A 21,194-nucleotide genomic window follows, 5' to 3' on the forward strand; every position below is an offset into this window, starting at 1 on the left:
AGTCACAGTATACTTAACTAATACATATTGGAAGAAAAACTCTATTATTGTAAACCAACTAAACGATACAGTTAATAGAAGTATTCCCACTCTTTGATATCCTTTTAGTTTGACAACTCTGCAGGAGATAAAATGCCGCACTCAGTAATATTCCAGCTGTATGACGGCGGTCTGTAAAAAATCGAGTCTTGACCAGACATTGGGCATCGATCTACGCAATTGGGATACGATGAATTAACAAATTTAGATTCAATGTTTGCTGAAAGCAGAATCCTTTGTATGATATCGACAATCCACCCAAAACAGTAAGAGAATCTGTACTTTACTCAGAAAGTGTTATCCCAAATATAATATGTGTTAGATATTCCTGGTGTATTTCACTTGGGATATCATTGTATATGGTAACAGTAACAGGAACTCTGATTATTTATTCCATCATATCCTGCTTCCAAGTGAACATTTTTCTCCAGATGAGTCCATTCACATCTTTTATCCAATTTCCTGAGGGAGCATCTCAAAAGTTTGATGTCGGATATAAATCTTGATACTTTGTTTAGGAGCGGGATTAATATGTCTACAGGTTTGCAGTTCTTGGCTTTTACGATTCATGTCCATAACATAATTGCTCTAATTGTCATATTTGTAGACTGAACAAAAGTTTATCTTCTTGTAAATGTGCAAATGTGAACTTTGTTTGATATTTTTTAGAAATTTAAGATTTATACTCATTGGCGGTTGACAAAGTAGACACAATAATGGATAACAACTTCTTTAATACTGTAAAGGCGACGTTTAGGTATAGATCCTTATGCCGTTGTCAAGCAAGACTGAATGAGCAACACTGTAAAAAATATAAACAGTAGGTGGAGGATTAACAGTTGCGGATTGGTGGTTGGTTCTTTATTCAAAATATAGCAAACTTTTAATTCTTTAATTCACAGTATACCTAGTAATTTTGCATCTGTTGTTCACACACGATGAATGATATATTTAGATGAGGTTGATGTATTGAAAGTACTACCAGATCTATAAAATCTATGCATATTGTTCACATCAATTTTTACATTTAAAGTCAAACATTCATATGAGTACAACAGTGTGTGTGTGTGTGTGTGTGTGTGTGTGTGTGTGTGTGTGTGTGTGTGTGTGTGTGTGTGTGTGTGTGTGTGTGTGTGTGTGTGTGTGTGTGTGGCTATCATTGGCTATGTATGTTAAAGCAGCTATGATTGTAATATTTTATGTATATGTTTATCTCTTAAGTATAATTTTGTCAAAATTGTGTGTGTGTCTGTGTCTGTGTGTCTGTGTGTGTCTGTGTGTAATGAATGCCGAGTCTACAGCACAGGAACTCGTTATTGGTCAGTAAATAAAAATATATACCCCCTATATGTAAGTAGAGAATTTTCTCTACAAACACAAAGGGGTATTCATTTTTTTTAAGTGACCAATAACGAGTTCCTGTTGTTAACAGTGCTAACCCACTGTAAACCTAACTCAACATGAATACCTCACTCCGACACAGCACGCTGACTACGAGCCGACCAAACAATGGATACTTGATACATTTCGCTGTTATTAGCCGTAAATAGGATGTAACCAAACACGCGGATGTACATTTGAATCTCTTACCGTCCTTGGCCCTATCTGTATTTACAAGTACAATTCAAACTATACAATTCTGCTATCCGTGTACTTTGTAATGTAGAAATGACGATAGATAGTTTTCACAAGTTTTGAAACGATCACATATTGCCATAACTGAGTTAGGTACTCGGGACTACTTTTATCACTGTATTTTAATCCTTACACGCATTCCGATTGGTTTGTCGTATTCGCCGACAGGTGGACAATCCTTCTTGCAGGTTAAGGAGAGGGGCATGTCGTGTGACGAATGACTCAAAATCATACGAGCAAAATGTGCATTGGTCATCGGTCATCATTTGATTGAAGGTACGACATATTCTAAATATTATTAGTAGTAGTACTAGTTGTATTATTATTGTTGTTGATGTGGTTGCTGTTGGTTTTCTTGTTGTTTGGATATATGTTTAAGCTTGTGTCAATTACATGTAATTGCGTCATGTTTGTGAAATGTCACACGGAAACGCCCAACCGTGGAACTTATTATCAAATGTATAACTTGGAAGTTCCTTGCGTAAAATTACCCACTGGATAATGGGGTTACTGGTTCCTTTCTGGGTCTGCCATTTAACTGTTTAAAAAATACCGAAAGCTCCGTCTTATCTACAAATGGAACTATCCCCAGGGCAGTCGCGCTCACCGACACACGCTACACATGTAAGGAAAATGAAACCAACTGAAACATCATCCGTAATGCTTTTAAAGTTGAATCACTGACGAAGTTTTTTTTAACTGTCAACAAGAGAGGAGTCACCTGTGATTACGTGGCCAACACGTCTGTAGCAGTGCCATGACTCTTAGCAACCTCAAGTAGTGGAATTTACTTCACGAGCTGCCAGTTCCACGTTCAGCAACACGTCTACACACGAAAAACTTGTATGAAACGATGTTCAAGAAGGAAAATGAAACTATTGATGGTTCTCAAAACTTGAAATATTGTCGCACATTTGGGAAACTGATTTCTTTTGGAAATTTACTGCTTTAAAAGGGGGAAACTATTTTTCAGTCATTTTCTTCCATTTTCAGTTAAGTTCAGTGACACTTTGTCTTGACAATGGAGATTATAAATGCATTACAATATCTGCATAGTTTATGAAATATAAACTACGTTGATTAGAAAATGCATCCAGTGATGTAACCAGTTATATCGGGTACACCATCTCACGGTCACTACGGTATATATATCCCAGGAAGTAGTTGTAGTGAGAAGGTCGAGGAAAAAACTTGAGCCCTTCCTCATTTTATTACTGCACGCAGACGCAGATATGCTATTACATTCAATAATGAGAGTTTCCACAAATGTAAAATATCATAATTTAATTTCCTTATTGAGAATGTTTAAACTTTTGTCAAAGATTTTTGAAGGCAGGTAACATTTAATTTATATATTCTATAATATTATAACCATTATGTTGTTGTTTACATATCTTTGTGACCCGTGAAGATCCGGGGTAGAATAGTTCTTCAGCAAACTATGATTGCTGATAAAAGGCGACTATGCTTTTCGTAAGAGGCGACTAACTGGATCAGGTGGTCAGCTCGCTGATTTGGTTGATGCATGTCATCGTATCCAAATCGCGTTGATCGGTGGTCATGATGTCAATCACTGGATTGTCTGGTCAAGACTCGATTATTAACAGACCGCCGTCATATAGCTGGAATATTGCTGAGTGTGGCGTTAAACAACAAACAAAACATATCTTTGTAAGCTTTATTTTTAACTTAATATTGTATGTCATATGATTACGTCAGATTAAAGAAAAGTCACAAGACAACCTCCAACCCTTAAAGTTACTATCAAGTGTGTTCCTAGAAGTTCCTGAGGTTAAGTTACCCATCGATAGTCCATGGTATATAGATATCATGGTTATATATGAAAAACGCTTGTTGTCTCCGTGTGATAAATATTAACTTGCCAAAGGGTTACTAACTACTTATGATAACAGTACATGAAATATATCGAAAGTAATATCTTACATACCAATCCAACTATCTCCAGCGAAGCTATGTTCACCAATGCCACCCAAATCTCGCGGCTATTCGTGGATAAGGAAAGTGAACTCAACTGAACAAAGCAGATGTGTGTTGAATAGACAAGTGTTGTGATGGAAGTCTGTCGCGTATTGCAACACTACCCACATCAGACTGGCCCGCTCCAAGGAGAGAGTAACCTAGTGTGCTGCACTGAGAAAGTATATAGTATCAGAATATATTGTATCCACACATTTTGGAAAAGATGAATGCTCTGTGGAATGTTGAACTTAGATTCCGACATGGAAATAATATTTGCACTTCCATTTTAATCGATTCAATGATAGTGAATGTGGTAACATTCATAATTTGGAATCATAACATTGCGACGACCATTCGAAAACGAATGCTCCACTAAACCTAGGGAGGACATGGCTTTCCCAGACTTCTACAAAGTACAGATTCCATGAGAGATAAGTTGTGTAACAGTTAATGACCCAATTAGTTTCCCAAAATGTCCGACAGTATTTCAAGTTTCAAGAACCACCAACATTTTCATTTTCCTATACGAACACCATATCATGTAGGTTGTTCAATTGTAGAGAAAGTGTTACAGGACGTGGACTTGGCAGCTCATGATCTCATTCCACTACTTGTGACTGCCCAGACTCATCATACTTCTACCAACCTGTAGATAATATGACCAAAACCTCATAACAAAATCGCATTTTGAGTGAGTGAGTTGGGTTTAACGCCGCTTTTAACATCATTCCAGTCGCGACGTGTCTGCTTAATGTTGGAGGAAAGCCCGAAGTGATGCAGGTCTCTGACGTTTACCACGTAAGGTGATGACAAACCTAGAAACATAATCGGGATGAACCGGGATTAATCAAGGAGTACGTCACTGTGTCAACTATCACTACGTTAAGGTCTCAACATTCATAATCATTTGATGAACGACACGACACTATTCAAAAAGTATACTATTTTAGCTGCAAATAAATTCCCTTCATTGTCATGATACTTCTCAATTGTTATTATCTATGCAAAACTGCTGTCACTATTTACAGTCATCGTATACCTCACATCAGTACATACAGTTATGTGCTATTGAACTCGCCACTTAAACTCGTTGTTAGCAGAGACAGGAAACGCACATATCCATAGTATATTGTCGCGGATCACCCGCTACCCCTCTCTTTACAATTGGACGAGCCAGTGGGTGGACCTCATACCTAGTCACATGTGGTTAATCGTCAGGTCACAATCCAACTTATCCTGGATTACCAGTAGTTGTCTAAACTTAACCTACATGTAGCTGACATACCCCTTGTGAAATATCAATATGAATATATTGTATATGAAAGGCCCGAGGAACATCAGCCTACGTTGTCTTCAAATTAAGCTTTTATGATCTTTATTAACTCTTAAAACGCCACCAAAGGACTGAAATGTAAACCCAATATCTTTCATTAAAGTTAATTAGTTACATAATTTGTAACTGGTGGCTTTTTCAGTTACTTGAAAATATTTATCACCTCTTAGTACAAATCTTAATGGATATTAAACTGAGTTAAATTTGGAAAGCCAAACAGATCGTCAGAGATGAATATCGCAGTTATGTGCCGTTAACTGAATGTAAAAAAACACACATTTGAATTTTCACCGTGCATGACCCTGTGTTAACATCAACAATTATATTATCCATCTACTTTGTAAAGTAGAAATGACGATACATGTATGTAGTTTACAGTTTTTCAAAATGATCACACAATGCCATAATTGATTTAGGTACTCAGGATTATTTTTATCAAAGTACTTCAATCTCCACGTGCTTTGTGATTGGTTTGTCGTATTAACCGATGGGAGACTTCGTGCAGGTCACGGGAGGGACTTGTGGTGTGATGAATAACTCCAAATCATACTAGCAAAATGTGCGCCCTCATGTGTATTTGGAATATCTAACATAATGGTCAAAATTTTATTGAAGATATGTAATATTCTAAATATTATTATTATGCTGTTGTTGTTCAGTTGTTTCGATATATGTGTGGCGTATGTCGTCTTGATTTTATATTTCATGTTGTGAAATGTCTCATGACAACGCCCAACCCTCGGACCGATTATCAAATGCGTAACTTGGAATTTCCTTTGGTAAATATATATTCCAGAATATATATTTCAGAATTTTAAGAATTGTTGTTGATCATGTGAATATTCTGTCAGTGTGTTTTATATGCTAACGACATTAAAAACGCGACCTGTAACAGCGACCACGGTCAGTGCACGTGTTCTCGTGGTATCCCGTCTTGATGTCTTATGATATATTCGATAATCTTTAAACGACATAGTGTTCGTTCAAATATTGAGTGTAATCTTATACACCTTGACGACATTCTAGGTAGCTGCACCTGAATAACCCTACGGACCCACAAGAGTTACTACCCTTGGTACACGATATTCAATCATGGCCGCGTGTGTTCGCAGCCACTGAACTATCAATTATCTCTCTGAGTTAAAAACGTCTACGATATACTCACACGGATTGTTGAAAGAGAATAAGCAATTAAGGAAGGTTGTACACTGTTCAAATAGGGAAACTATTCTTCAATTTCATCTCAGGTAAGTTCAATCTGATCTCGACACATGAGTTTAAAAATACATGGTTAAGCATGATTTGAAATATCCACTACGCTGAATATAATAATTGTATATACAGTGATGTAACCATTTACTCGGTTGTCTCGGGTACACCAATTCATGGTCACTATACGTGATTATTAGTAGGTCACCCCAAACCCGGAAGTACTTGCAGTGAAATGGATGAAGAATGAACTTTGAGGGTCTGTTTGTATATAACGCCTACATTTCGCAAAAACCGCAGACGAAAAAATTCACTCATTCACTCAAAGACATTATGTGTGACATGAGTTATGTCCCTTAAAATAAGAATTTAGTTCATTGCTATTTCTCCTGTATTTCACCTGGGATGTCATTGTACATGTACAATGTTTGAAGACCATCTCTGGTGTCCCAGCCTTGATTTTGCTTGAATAATGCTAAAAGCGGGGTAAAACTATACTCACTCACTCCCTCACTCATAGATAAGTTGTGAAAAATATTTGTATTGTTTGATTTCATCAATAGAACAATTGATCGATATTTGTATGGAAAAATAGAACTGTTTTAGATATGTTTTCTCAAGTTAATATATTCAGTAGAAACTAACAAAACATGATATTAATCCTCCACTGAATTGTATTGAGTACAACCCTCTATAATCTTAGTATATTACTGAGACTCCCTAGTCAAATCATTAATCTATGTGCACTACATCGAAATTATGATTATGATATTCTCAAGTTTACATCCATTAAATAACTGTCAGTAGATAATAATGTATTTGTAACACCAGATTTTACATCTTGATAGATATTTCATACTAATTTTCTCAGTGTGTTACTTATTCTGTGAGAATGAAACAAAAACCATCACTTACTTCGACATACTGAATCAATGATTTCAGAAAAGTCAACAATAATTTCAAATCCCAATGCTTACCCCGTATGTGTAACAGCCAATGTCAAGATCAGGCAATATGTATATTGACATAAAAATGTAAAACTTCATGAAAAGGTATAGGAAAAAAAGTTATCCAGAAAAAAACTCCTTCCTTTCCATAATCCCATTTAAATTTAAAATAACTTTGGTCAAACAGCCAATTCCCTCCCATAGATTTATCCACTTGACCTACACGTAAATGACACCACCTCATCTGTTCCTATTTCCTAGTATATATATGCTTAAAGAGTGACAAAAACTATCCACAAGAATGTATGACAAGAGAGATGACTATCCATAAGTCAAAGTTTCCTTTATGTTGAGCACAATTCCAGCAGATCAAGCCTTTGGTGTCAATATTTCACAGCTTTTGAGAAACAATCGAGCATGCTCTTTCTAAGAAGATTTCATTTCATGTAAAGAGAGCCATTTTCCGGCCTTTAAAGAAGTAATGTCTATTCGGTTTCTCACTTTTACACCTCCTTATTTTTGCCTCTGCGACCACGTTAAATCATTTACAACAGTATAACGTTTAGATGTAAAGCGTTCACGTAAACTAAGAGTATTTATCTTGTCATCCCAATGAATCAGGCTTGCAAAAACGTATAACTTCATTCTGGGAAACCACAGTTTATAATTATAGTTTACAACATGGTCCACTTTTTCATCAACCGCATAAACATCCAATCGGATTATATTCTGTTCTTCCCTTGTGATATTTGTCCTGGAGGACAGGACATGCTTACTCTTTTCACGAACATCTGGTGTAATCACTGACTTTCAATGATTCATTCATAATTTTCACCGCTATTTGCCTTTTACGCCCAATGGGACCTGTTTCGTCGGATAATCGAGACGGGTACGTTATATCTTTGATATTGACGTTGTATATTTGCTTTTGTCATTATGTGACTTCACACATAAGCCATCCCATATCATCCTTCCTAAAAGTTATTTCATTTTTTATTTTATCCCTTGATGACTTGCATCACCAAATGGTATATAAGGCTATGTAACGAGGACAAGTATTTGATAGATCGCCATTGTAGCTGTCTGGTTTTCGAACTGCTCTAATTAGTGATGCAAACTCATTTCCATATCAAAGCGTGGCAGACAGTTAACCCTGTCTTGTATACACTGCTTTTGGGAGCAACAGTCATACCTGTGCCTTACCATAAGCAGTAATACTGTACAAAATATAAGCCGGTAAACCATTCGTCCGTGTCGATCTGTCTATGCCCTCGATGGTAAATACAACAGCCAATCCTCGCTCTTCAGATGTCGACTGATACACATATTATAACTCGGAGGGAGATTTTTAGCCCAGAAGATAATCTTAACTTGAAATATTTAAAAAAAACTGTAAACGACTTACACGTACAGCCCCTACCTAAGGGACGTAATTGTCATAGTGTATGTAAAGACTAACAATAACAACAATAGTTCAATAATATCTTGCCTCCACGTGAACATAACGTCCAGACGAGTCCATTCACCTGAGGAAAATTGAGAAAAACCCATGTTGTCTCCTTGTGATAACTGGCTAAAAGGGTTACTGAGTATGGCATATCGCTGTGGATAAAATATATCGAAAGTAACATGTTATCTACTAATCCAACTATATTTATGCAGCAAAGCGACGTTACCACCCAAAACCCGCGTCTATACGTGGGTGAGGAAAATCAAACCAACTGAACAAAGTAGAAGTGTGTTGAATAGCCGCGCTTTGAGTTGTCATGGAAGTCTGGTATGTTTTATTATCCTACCCCAAGGAGAGATGTAACCTGAGAAAGTATAATTGTTTAAGAAAATAGAAACTATCACAAGTCACACACAGTTAGATAGTTGGATGCTTTCATATTTTTAATCGATATAATGGTATGGTTTTGCGATTTCTTGACGGGTCATGGGAACGTCGGATCAGGCAATGTATCGGATGCCATGTTGTCTCACCATAAACTGGCACCAAATACGCCATAATCTTAGGGGGATAACTCAGGCCTGTTTAGCTCGGACAACCAAGGCCTCATAACGGCATGATATTTTCACACTTATTGTGAGCTTCGTACTTTCACTGTGAGAAAAACCCGTATATATATTGTCAAACACTGATACTAAGTAATTCAAAAAATGCGTTTTGTTGAAATAAAAATGAAAGTGATTTTTGCGTGTAAACTTCCCCTTTAATTGTACTGAAGATAGACCCCACATGAATTATTCATAGTGGTAATACTTTATTGAGATGGTAGCGTGTAAATAAGTGAGAAATTGTGTCAGTCACGTCAAGCACCTTTCCCTTCCCCACCTCACAATGTGTATTTATTGCCCCCTCCTCCACCCAAATCTACCTCAAACCTGTCCAACCTGTTGCTTTGTTTGTTGATCCATGTGGCATTATTGGATACGTTATTTATACCAAGTTCTTTGACCAAACAATAAATATAGTGATGCTTACATATAATGGTTATGTTATTTGAAGCCTTGTCAATGGGAACAACTACGAACTTATCATGGGGGACAGCCAAACTTAGTATGACAGCTGGCTGTGAAGGAATGGGTTTATTCCAATTCAATTTCCTCTTTTTATGTTTGTGCTTTCTACCAATGACAACGTGACGCACTGACTTCATCCACCCTGAAAGACATTCAACAGGTTCCTCCTTTGGCCCATATTTTGGCATATGCTTCGACAGCATCTATAATGATTTTAAAGTTGTGATCCCAATTAGTAGGAGGCTGCTTACGATATTTCGGTCTCTATTTGAATAACTGATGAAGATTGTTATTGTCAACATTGAAGAAGTCACCTTTGATTATTTGACTACAGGTTGGGAGCAGCCACAAGAAGTGGAATTTATATCATGAGCTGCCAAGTCCACGTTCTGCAACGCTTTCCTTTAATTGAACAAATGAAATGCTGTTCGTATTGGAAAATATAATTGTTGATGGTTTCTGAAATTTGTTGATATGTACGTCCAAAAAGTGGACTTCTGATGGTGATGCATCTAGTAAATGTTGTTATTATAAACTATACAAACCATTATTATTATATACTGTAATAACGAGTGTAATCTTACACATGCTGCGTGCTGAGTAACTGCACATATGTATCCCTATGTATCCCGCAAGAGTTACTCCCCTTAACACACTTTTCATTCATAGATTTCACAATATTTCATCACGGCCGCTTGTGTTCGCGGCCACTGAACTTCAATCAGTTACCTCCCTCCGTTACAAACACGCACGAAATACTCACAATAGTTGTTGAATGGGAATAAATAATTGCGGAAAGAAACCCAGAAACAATTTTCTTCAATCATATGGTAAGTTCAGTGACAATATGAGAATGACTTGACACATCAACTGCGTCTATTATAATTATTATAAATGCAATAATGTAACCGCTTACTCGGTTGTTTCGGGTACACCAGTTCACGGTCAGGACAAGTGAGTTTTGGTGATAACGTGTACACTTCCTCAGATTATCACTGCTCGGAGACGCAAATATGGTATAAAATTCAATAATGAGAATTTACTCAAATGTAAAGTATTATCCCAGTGAAATAACATTCACTCAAATACGCTATGTGTGACAGAGTTATGTTCTTTTATTTGTATTTTTAGTTCATTGATATTCCTCGTGTATTTCACCTGGGATATCATTGTATATGGTAAGACTAACAGTAACAGCAACTCTGATTATGTATTCCATCATATCCTGCTACCACGTGAATATTTTCACCAGATGAGTCCATTCACATCTTTTATCCAATTTCTTGAGGAGCATCTCACGAGTTCGATGTCGGATATAGATCTTAATACTTTATGTTTGGGCGTAGGGTTAGCAAGTCTACAAGTTTGCAGTCGGACAAAAGCAATTCAAGGCCTTCACAGTTCATGTCCATAACATAACTGCTCTAATTGTGATATTTTTACACTGAACAATAATTGTATCTTCTTGTAAATGTGCAAATGAGTATTTCTTTTCACACTGATAGTTTTAAGAAATTAAAAGAATTATACTGAATAGATGGTTGGTTTTTAATTTGAAATGTAGCAAACTTTAATTTCTTTAATTCACAGCATACCCAGTAATTTTGAATGTGTTGTACACACACGATGAATGAGATATTTAGGTGTCTTTACCTTGACATGAGGTTTGATGTGTTCACCCTGAAACAAACAAATCTATAAAGGCCATGATATTGTTCACATCCTTTTTTTTATTACATTTCAAGTCAAACATTCATACGAGTACAATAAGCTGTTGCGGCTCGTATGTATTTGATACCATACCTTTTATTTACACGGATGTCAGTTCGACCACACAATACTCTTTGAAATATAATCGTCTTTTCTCTCAAGGTGATGAACAGGCATGCTATTCAGTGGCCTTACGGTTATATTTGTTATATACTAGTATATATGCTCTTAAACTTACTATAAGATGATATGAAAACATTTACCACGATATGAATTATTATAGTTATTCAAATATGGCCCCAAAACACGAAGTTCGGAAGGGCGGAAAGTAACGAACATTGCCGACTGTGTACCATTGATATGCAATTCATATTCCGGATACACTCAAAAGCACAACGAGCAAACAAATCCTAGTGGAGACTGTTTACTCTGTAGGTAAAGATTCTTGAAGGCCTGTAACATTATATAATGATCTTATTGTCTTGCTGTTTGGATACCCGTATACGGCTTAGTTCAATGAGATTTTGTACTTCATGCGATAGTTGTGAACGCATGTGACGTTATATTTCATTTCACCTCACCACATCTGCTGTCATGGCTCCCGATCAGCGATTTAACATTCATCCCCTCAGACATGGGACATAAGTTCATACGACAGCGCCGCTATTTTTAGAACGTTTGAAAAATAGGTCACAGCTTTCCAAGAAACCTCTCTCTACCCGGGAAACTGACATACCGCTCACGTAACCATGCACAAAAGCAATCACAAACTGTTCTTTTTTATATGGAAACCATCGAGCGGAACCAACGCGCTGTTTAACTACTGTCTTTAGACAGAGACTTTATACAAGGCGGTGTGTTAAGGTATGAGTGCGATATCCCAACTTATTTATTTTGTCCTCATTTCGGTTGGGGAAAATACACAAGAAACATCATGTTATGTGGAGTATTTATGTGGGCATGTGACTTACGACATGCATGGGTACTTATAAATGAATATATTTGCTGATTTCAATATATTGATGTTATTCATTCTTGAACTATTGTCACCAAAAATGACGTCTAATTATGTATTACAATAAGTTTATATGGATCAGTCAAACAGTCATAATTCGTATTTCATTGTAGTTTGCTTTATAGTTTGACCTTTATGGCATCTTCACTTACGGTATTGCAAACTTATTTAATGCCATTTTATAGCACGAACATGAAAGTGTCAGACACTGGTATTTGGCTAATGTCAACCAAATGCCCATCTGTTTTCATATTGTAAGATGCGTACGACTTTTCACGTTAATGATCATTATTACAGGGGCTCTTCATAAGTGAGTGATTCTTTAGTCTAAAATTAACCCAAACGCTATTACTGTTACGTCACTGCTGTAGACCATCGAATCTGCCCAGACAATCCAGTACTGCGACTTCCCCGCTATCCCCATTTACCTCACTCTGATTACACGACTGATAACGTGAGATGTGAGTATATAAATTGTCAGTGCAAGACAAGCCTGACAACACATGCCGCTCCCGTCATCAGACGATACGCTTGTCTTACTCTCAAGCGATATGCAGTGAATTCTACAGCATCTAGTAAATGTTGCTATTATGAGTTATTCAAACCAATATAATTATATACTATTTTATATGCTATTTAACGGATGTAAATCTGACAATGTTTTGAACATCATTATCAGAATGTAGATGTATTTCACAAAGATTAATGATTGAAGAAGGGAAGCACAATAATATACTCTAGAAATCAGAGATTGTATATCCAATGTTATCTAAATTCAGTGGAGGATGAAAAATATGATTGATCAAATTCGCTATTTTGACTTTACCATGTATTCACATGGGGTTGTGTCAGGTAGACAATAAAGTTACATTTGTATATGTTTGTGACGAGTGCCACCAGTGGGGTAGGATACGCTCACATTTTCACATTACCAAGTATCATCCCTAATTGTATCTATTCATAAACAAATGCTCATGATACAGTCGGAATCGTACAATAGACTCTTCTTGAGAGGAAATTTCTTGTGATTATGGAAACGTTTTTGTCATTTTTCGTGGTAAGAGACAACTAAATTGGATTTTGTTTCAGTTCGCGTGACTTAATGTATTATGTGCTACTGTACCCTGGCGACGAGGAGCACCATTCATAACATATATTATTGGTTTGACAGACTCGACTATTTACAGGCTGTTAGGACATTGACTCAATATTGCTGACTGCGATGTAAAGCAACAAATAAAATAAACTATAGTTCATGTTGTTCAGAATAAGTTATTAATATTGCAATTTATGTTCATTTGTTTATTATAATTATGTTTCAGGCCATGACTGTTGGGACTGAAGGACACCGCCCATATCGATAGTACCTAACCTAACCCCTGCCATCCCCAAAGTCTTGATATAATTTCGGGGTGGAAGCGGGGAAATGAGTAAAAGGAAAAGCACCTCAAATGAAAATGTACCCGGCACATCTATGCCATGTACAGAGACGAATAGTAATGACTCAGATGAAGTCGCATCTCTTACAAATTCTATAGGAAACCTTGACATACGCGATCCATCAAGCGAGGGTGGATGTATGCCTGCTCATGAGGCATATATCAAATATCTAAAGGAAAACCACCCAGATTGCAACGAAAAGGTATACAGAGTGCCCTGGACATTCATTGGTACTTCCCCAGTAGGATTCAATAAAGACAGAGTACAAAACTATACATCACACAATGAAACATTCCCTGAATGGATACTGCCTGAAGGAAAAATACGAGGCGACAATGCTGAAAAGCGAGTCGCTGACAGTTTAGAATGGCTACTCAAAACTGAAGAGAACCCAGCTTTCATACTCGCTCCATATCACTTTAGATACTTCTGTAACCAAGAAGATGAACCACCTCCAGATGACAAAAAATTAAGCAAGGAAAAGGGAGAACATGACATTGTTATAATTCATTTTAAGTATGGAATCTTCTTCATTCAAGTTAAAGGCTGTGATAATTCTAATTACCATAAGAGACTTAAAAAGGCTAGAGATCAGCTAGAAAGAGACATAACGTTTTTCAGTGACAATTTCAAGGACTATAGGGGATCCAAATCGGCCATTGTTGCATTACCAAATGTGAAGAAATCTATACCTGGTTGTCTACTGGATTGCCATTTGCCTTGTCATTCTGAGGGACGTGAAGAAAGGGAAAGCAATTTAAAACAATGGTGGACAGAGGAAACAAAACAATGCACAGGTTTTTTATCATTTGCTGATTACTGCCGTGTTGTGGCGAAATACGTTGGGTACAAATCAACAGTAAAAGCACCAATGAATCAACTTCGGGAATCAATTCGATCTCCAGCTGAAGTTATCACAGAAATAGGAAATCGTTACATGAACATTACGCTCTCACCACAGCAGATTTACATCCTGAATAATCATTTGCCAAAACTCATTATTCGTGGTCAGCATGGATGTGGCAAAACAACAATGCTTATTCTAAAAGCTAGAGAAATGATAGCTCAGAAAATATGTATCATCAGCATGGCCAAATCTCCACTACTTGAGGTTTTGGCAGATTCTATCAGATGTGACATGACTCCTTTCATGTCTAACAACATGATAATTGAGCAAGTGGATGACCATTCGAAACTAACAACGATGTTGCAGAGGTGTGCAGAGGAAGAACGGCATGTATTTATTGACGAGGTTCCCTCCAGTCTTGAGAATGATCAAACTTTAAAGAACGTTATCAACAGTTACCCCAACGAACGCTTCATTTGGGCAATAATGAGTTGCGAGAGAGATGACAATCTGAAACCAAGCCTTGGAGACATCTTTCGAGGGTTTGCAATAGCTGTTCTCCACAAAGTCTTGAGATGCCCCCCTTCGATCTTTCAAAGCTGCAAGACGACTGAACAGCGTGAAGAAACACTCAATTTAGAAGGAGTACAAAATTTCTTTGAGGAGCTCGGACTGTCATCACAATCTCCACCCCGTTCACTTAAATGGTCCGATGTGACTGTTGTGAATGCAATGTCAGAGAAAACGGACATTATTCAATGGTTGGAAGCTCTGAAATGTCCCTTTAAAGAATTAAGAAACATGATAGACTATACAGAGGAACAATTCAAATCGAAAGCAGATGAATTGAAGAACACTGAAACGATTCTTGTCACAAACAGACTACCTCAAAGTTATGTTCTCTCTTACAAAAAGATCACGGTTAGCAAGGGTGGTGAAATTTACATCAAAGAAGCCAACGTAGCTGATGAGACAGAGGTAGTTTCTAAGAAAACACAATTGGCAGAATTATTGTGGTCACATGGTATTTGCACAACTGAAATAAAGAACTGTGCCAAAAACAACAAACAACAAATGAGAAAAGACAAAGAACGAAACATGATAGACAACACAAATGAAATTATATTTGTTGTCAAGCCATCTCTGTACTACTTCTTTGAAAAGCTCCAGTTCCCACTGGTAACTCCATGCGACATTAAAGAGGTTCTGAGACGAAATGCCATCCTGTTCACGGATAAAGAAAACCTTGCAGGATTTGAAAGAAAAATGGTTCTTCGCATCATTAACCGAAAGGTACATGCAAATAAGGAACTGCATCCTACTGAGGGACCCAACCCTCTAACAGTTGATCACACAGGACACACAGGAACAGTTAATCAATGCACAGACTGTCAACAGGAATTGCGTGGTTATTTTCAAGAGCTTGGTCTTGTACCCATCAATGCCAACAAACAAGGATCCGACAATGTCATGGAACAAGCATCCGGCCGTGTCATGGGACAAGAATCCCACACTGACAAGGAACAAAGATCAAAAAATATCATGGAACAACACAAAAAACCCAGCAGTAAGCTAGGATTGTGTGATGTTATTGTTCTTGATGACAGAGAACCAAAAAGGATTGACGTGGTTGGTTTGCTGCAAAAAATCGACATCGATACCGAGACCGACGAGGTTGAACCATACGGATATGAAAACAAGGTGGTTTATACAACTCCAGAAATGTTTAGAGGCTTAGAGAAAAAGGTTGTAGTACTTGTCACTGACAATGGTTATACAGACTTGGCAGTTAGCAGATGTTCTTCTCAACTGATTATATTTAAAACAGATAGAGCTTAATCCGGGACTGCCATCTAGTTGAGTGGACTAAGGCCGACACAGACGAAGCTCAGTTTGCTAAGATGGGTACATTTCATCTTGTTGTTAGTTTTGCTTTCTTCTTTCTATTTAACAGATAGCCACGATATGGCTGAAATACTGCCGATGTTACCCATTCATTCAGTCATTCTATGTAACAGTGATAATACCCTTAAGGCTCTACAGTGGTCTGACATCACAAGTTAAATATGTCATTAGCGGAGTGTGAGTGAGTATAATTGAGTTAGTGAGTATGGTTTTACGCTGCTTTCAGCAATGTTTCAGCAATAGCACGGAGGCACACCAGAAATGGGTTTCCCACATTGTACCCGTGTGGGGAATCGAACCCGAGGGTACGGCTAACGCTTTAACCACTTAAGGGTGTGTACGGGGTTTTTTTAGCTGAAAGTTCTTGTACACCCAGTCTGTATGCCGATATTTTTGCCATACTTCCCGACTTGTATAGGTTATTTCAAGCTGGCAGCTGGCTAATCAAATAGCTTCATTCTTTTATGAGAAATGATATGTAGACAGGGAAAGTTAGGGTCTACCGTCCCTATTGGGGGCTATTTCAGTGGTATGAAGGCATTTTAGTTTAATGAAGGAAGGCCCTAAGTGAAACAGGTCATAGATAGTTGCCCACGAAACATGAGCAGATTGTGATAAATCGAGCAACCGAAGTGAAGGTTCATGTGTCATGAACCTTGCAGCTACGATTTAAACATTTATACCATAAAACGCAATCACATGTAGACATGTTTCGGACAGAACAAAACACAATAGCTAGCAGAGGCCACTTGAAATGATAAGTGCTGTAGCAAATTTCAAAATGAATATAGATCTAGGTTTATATGATTTAACGTCATTTGAAAAATATTCATCTGTTTTGAATGTAAACCATGCCCATTTGTATTTTTTTCGCGATTATGTTCAAGATATATTAATAGTCGCACTTTGACATTGTAGTTTTGTTATTTTATTTGTTGTTTACGCTGCATTCAGCAATATTTCAGCTGTATCACAGCGGCATGTAAATAATCGAGTCTGGACCAGACAATACAATGAGTTATATTATGAGCAACGGTTCACTCCGTAGGGATACGATGACACGTTATCAACCAAGTCACCGAGTCCTACCACCCGATCCATTAAGTCGTCTGTGACAACCAGCATAGGCTGCTTGGTGTCTATTCTTACCCGGAGGATTTAAATACCTCAGCATGTATTACTGGTTATATCATTTAGCAATATAATGTATTTTTGGCTTACCCTTACCAAATTCCCATTTAGTATTCCAGAACATATCTTTAGAGCCTACTAATGAGGATCGGTGGATCTAATGTGAGAAGGTTCGCTCCCATTGGTTGCACATGCCATTTGTCCCACACTCCGATGTTGCCAGTTGTTACACAGAGGATGTGGTGATCAATTAAGACAACCTACTGTTGTAATGGAATAATCCAACTCACTTCGAATTAGGCCGATCTGCAGGAGATAAGGTGCTGCGAGCTCGAGTCACAGTTTACTTAACTAATACGTGGGACGTTGCTCAATCAAACCACTGATGTGCCCGTCCCAGACAAACGTATTCACATGCTGACGTGATAGACGTGACGTGCAATATTGTTGACAACACCGAGCCTGACCGGCCGACCTTCCACCGTCGACACTTACGAAATGCACGGGATTTTAGATACATGTTCTTCCCGGAATCACGAAGGATTTGTTTTAAATTAAGTCTAGTTGTTCTTTGGCGTTGACCTTTTATAATTACATCAGGAAAAGAACAACCAAATTTAACGAGCAAGTTAACAGGAATATTTGATAAAGGAAATGTAACGCAAATGCCTTGTTAATTTCTTTAACAGACGAAGAGTCACTTCTGTTATCAATGTATGTGTTGGTTGTTATTGTTTTTAACTACTGTAATACTGACTCGGCAGGATAAAGATGCTTCTATCAACTATTACTTGTATTCACAATGTGAACTACCTCCTCAGCGGATCCAATAATTAAACAAAGAAAACAGCCCATGTTGTAATAAATAGTATATCCCTCCCTGTCTACCCCTTTTTGTGCTTTTAGTATTGATGTTTGTTTTCTTAAAATTTGAAATTCTTTAAATTATTGTCAGCTGTTCATCTTTTACTTTCAAATGTATGTTTCTAAATATGGCAAAACACAAGTAAAAATAGCCTGTAGTGAAAAGGTATGTTTATTAGTTGTAATAATACCCTGCGACACTTGTGTTGGTTTTGTTTTAATGTGAAGTTAAAATGATATTTTGTAAACACGTACATTGTGTAAGCTGTAATAAGCCCCAACACACGTGCACATCTGTCAATACAAGATCAATTGCAAATACTGGTATATAGTATCCAGTTTTGTTATTTATAACTGTTTAATTTATTACATTCATTTTAAATAAACCTGTCAGCATTTATAGCTATCTTTCAATGACACAGTTACCTCTAATTATTATACATTTATTATTTTTAATGTACTTGTGACTCATTTGTCTTTGATTTTATGGGTATATGACTTTAAGTGTAAAAGCAAATAAGTTTGAATGGTTATTGAGGGGGAAAAGAATTACAGATAACAATCATGTTCAATCTGTCATCTGATATTAATATAATAAAGGTATCAGGGATGGCAACAAAACAGAATATGTGCAGAGAAAACTTAAAGAGCATATATAGTTCTCTCAAGGAATTTTGAAATCTTTAATGGCTATCTTAAAAGATAATAAAGTATCAATTAAGAATCTATTTTGTAGCAATTATAGCTATGTTTTAATTGTCTCAAGACATCAATACTGTGATAATTTGGGATGTTCATTGAATTTGTATTTCAAATATGTAGTTTTGATTTCTAACAATTTGTAACATAGATTTCAATATTACAATAATCATTACCAGATATAGCTCAAGGGTTAGTATTTGAGGTGTTTATTATCTTTTCAAAATATGCTTTATTGTAAACACAATGTTGTCTGAACTTGTCAGGTGTCTACAGGCTCTGTGAATGTTGGCCATAGTTTTAAATCAGTATTTCCGCGCTTTAACCTTTACTGTGTCGCGGTTATGAGGCATTACGCCAATGTATTTCGAATTCTAATAAGTGTCATGGTAAGTTGATTCATTCTTGAAAATTGAAAAATAAATCAGCAATGTTAACTTATGCAGTAACTCCGTAACCCATGCAATGCCGTTTGAGCCAATATGTCTGGTGGTGTCTCAGTCAAGTTAGCATATGTATTATTCTGGTGCGAGTGCGTTTGGATTAACGCCACTTCAAAGAGTATTTATTAGGAAACGATTCTATAATGTTCTTTGGGAGTGGGGAGGTGATTTTGCTTTGCTTCAAAACATTAAATGTAACTTTTCTTATCAAGACTCATTTTTTCAGGACACCCAGCGTTCCTAGTGACCAATTATTATTTGAAGACCCAAAGAAATGTTTCAAATGATATCTGGAACAAATTACTTTTTTCAAAACCAACCAACAAACACACAGTGAATTGAAAACAAATAGAACAGAGAGATGAGGAAGAGTACAGCAACCCAGGAGTTAAAGGGAAGAAACTGTGGCGATTATATACAATACAAAACATGTATAGAAAAACAAAGGATAACAGTTAGCTAAGTGTCCCGTATTGTAAACATTATTAAAAGACAGACACACTAGTATTTGGCTATTGTCAACCAAATGCGCATCTGTTTTCATATTGGAAGATGCGTACGACTTTTCACGTTAATGATCATTATTACAGGGGTACTTCATAAGTGAGATTCTTTAGTTTAAAATTAACCCAAACGCTATTACTGTTACGTCACTGCTGTAGATCATCGAATCTGCCGAGACAATCCAATACGGTGACTTCCCCGCTATCCCCATTTACCTCACTCTGATTACACGACTGATAACATGAGATGTGAAGCCAGACGACAGTGTTGTACCCACAGTGTTCGTGTCAGCAGACTATACGCTTGGCTTACTTTCAAGCGACATACATATTTTTCATTCCAAAAGAGTATCCAGTTTTAGTTTGTTTTGGCTATGGTGAGCACATTTATTATCGGTGCTCTCGCCACTATTTTATATACACATATCCAACTACATACAAATACAAAAGCTTATTGTGTACAACTCAGGATGAGTTATTAAAACGTCTGGAATATTATGTATATTACGTACGTACGTACGTACGTACGTACGTATGTATGTCTGTCTGTCGGTGTGGGTGTATATGTATGTTTGTATGTGTGTTTGTATGTATGCGGGTGTGTCCGTATTTGTGCGTGTGTGTGCGTGCGTGCATGTTGTGTGTCTGTGTGTGATCCATTCAAAGTCTAGTTGCTAATGGGAAGAATAAAATGATTTTAATGTACTGTAAAGAAAATGCATTGATAGTTTATCTAAAAGCCGAAGTGTTACTTCCCTTCCGTTATCACTATGCATGCTTTTATTACTGTTATACTGACTCGTATGGATACATATGCTTGTCCTTCTCATTGTGGAGTATTTGTTCGGCGGATCCGATAACTAAACAAACAAAACGTCGAATGTTGGCACAAATTGGCATGACAATGACATATCTCCTTTGTCTCCTCTTCTTGTGCTTTATGTATTGATGTTGTTTTTTCTCAAAATGTG

The 21,194-nt window shown here is 37.0% G+C and overlaps 1 protein-coding gene across 4 annotated transcripts in view; it reads left to right on the forward strand.

Moving 5' to 3' along the window:
* Nucleotides 1–21,194, forward strand: part of LOC139478222 (uncharacterized) — a 50,075-nt gene that overhangs the window by 8,488 nt on the left and 20,393 nt on the right. Inside the window, exons 1-2 of one of the 4 annotated variants that reach the window (XM_071260619.1) lie at nucleotides 1,851–1,950; nucleotides 13,714–17,222. The exons of 1 other annotated variant lie outside the window; for it this stretch is intronic. In XM_071260619.1, coding sequence (XP_071116720.1) covers nucleotides 13,818–16,517 — 2,700 coding nt within the window. In that variant the 5' untranslated portion in view covers nucleotides 1,851–1,950; nucleotides 13,714–13,817 and the 3' untranslated portion in view covers nucleotides 16,518–17,222. Of the gene's footprint in view, nucleotides 1–1,850; nucleotides 1,951–6,169; nucleotides 6,235–13,713; nucleotides 17,223–21,194 lie in introns of those variants that run through there. 2 more of the 4 variants (XM_071260620.1, XM_071260618.1) reach the window with 2 other exon arrangements.

The sequence above is a fragment of the Haliotis cracherodii genome, unplaced genomic scaffold, assembly GCF_022045235.1.
Source record: "Haliotis cracherodii isolate W230 unplaced genomic scaffold, xgHalCrac1.p SCAF_4, whole genome shotgun sequence".
Classification (NCBI taxonomy): Eukaryota; Metazoa; Mollusca; class Gastropoda; order Lepetellida; family Haliotidae; genus Haliotis; species Haliotis cracherodii.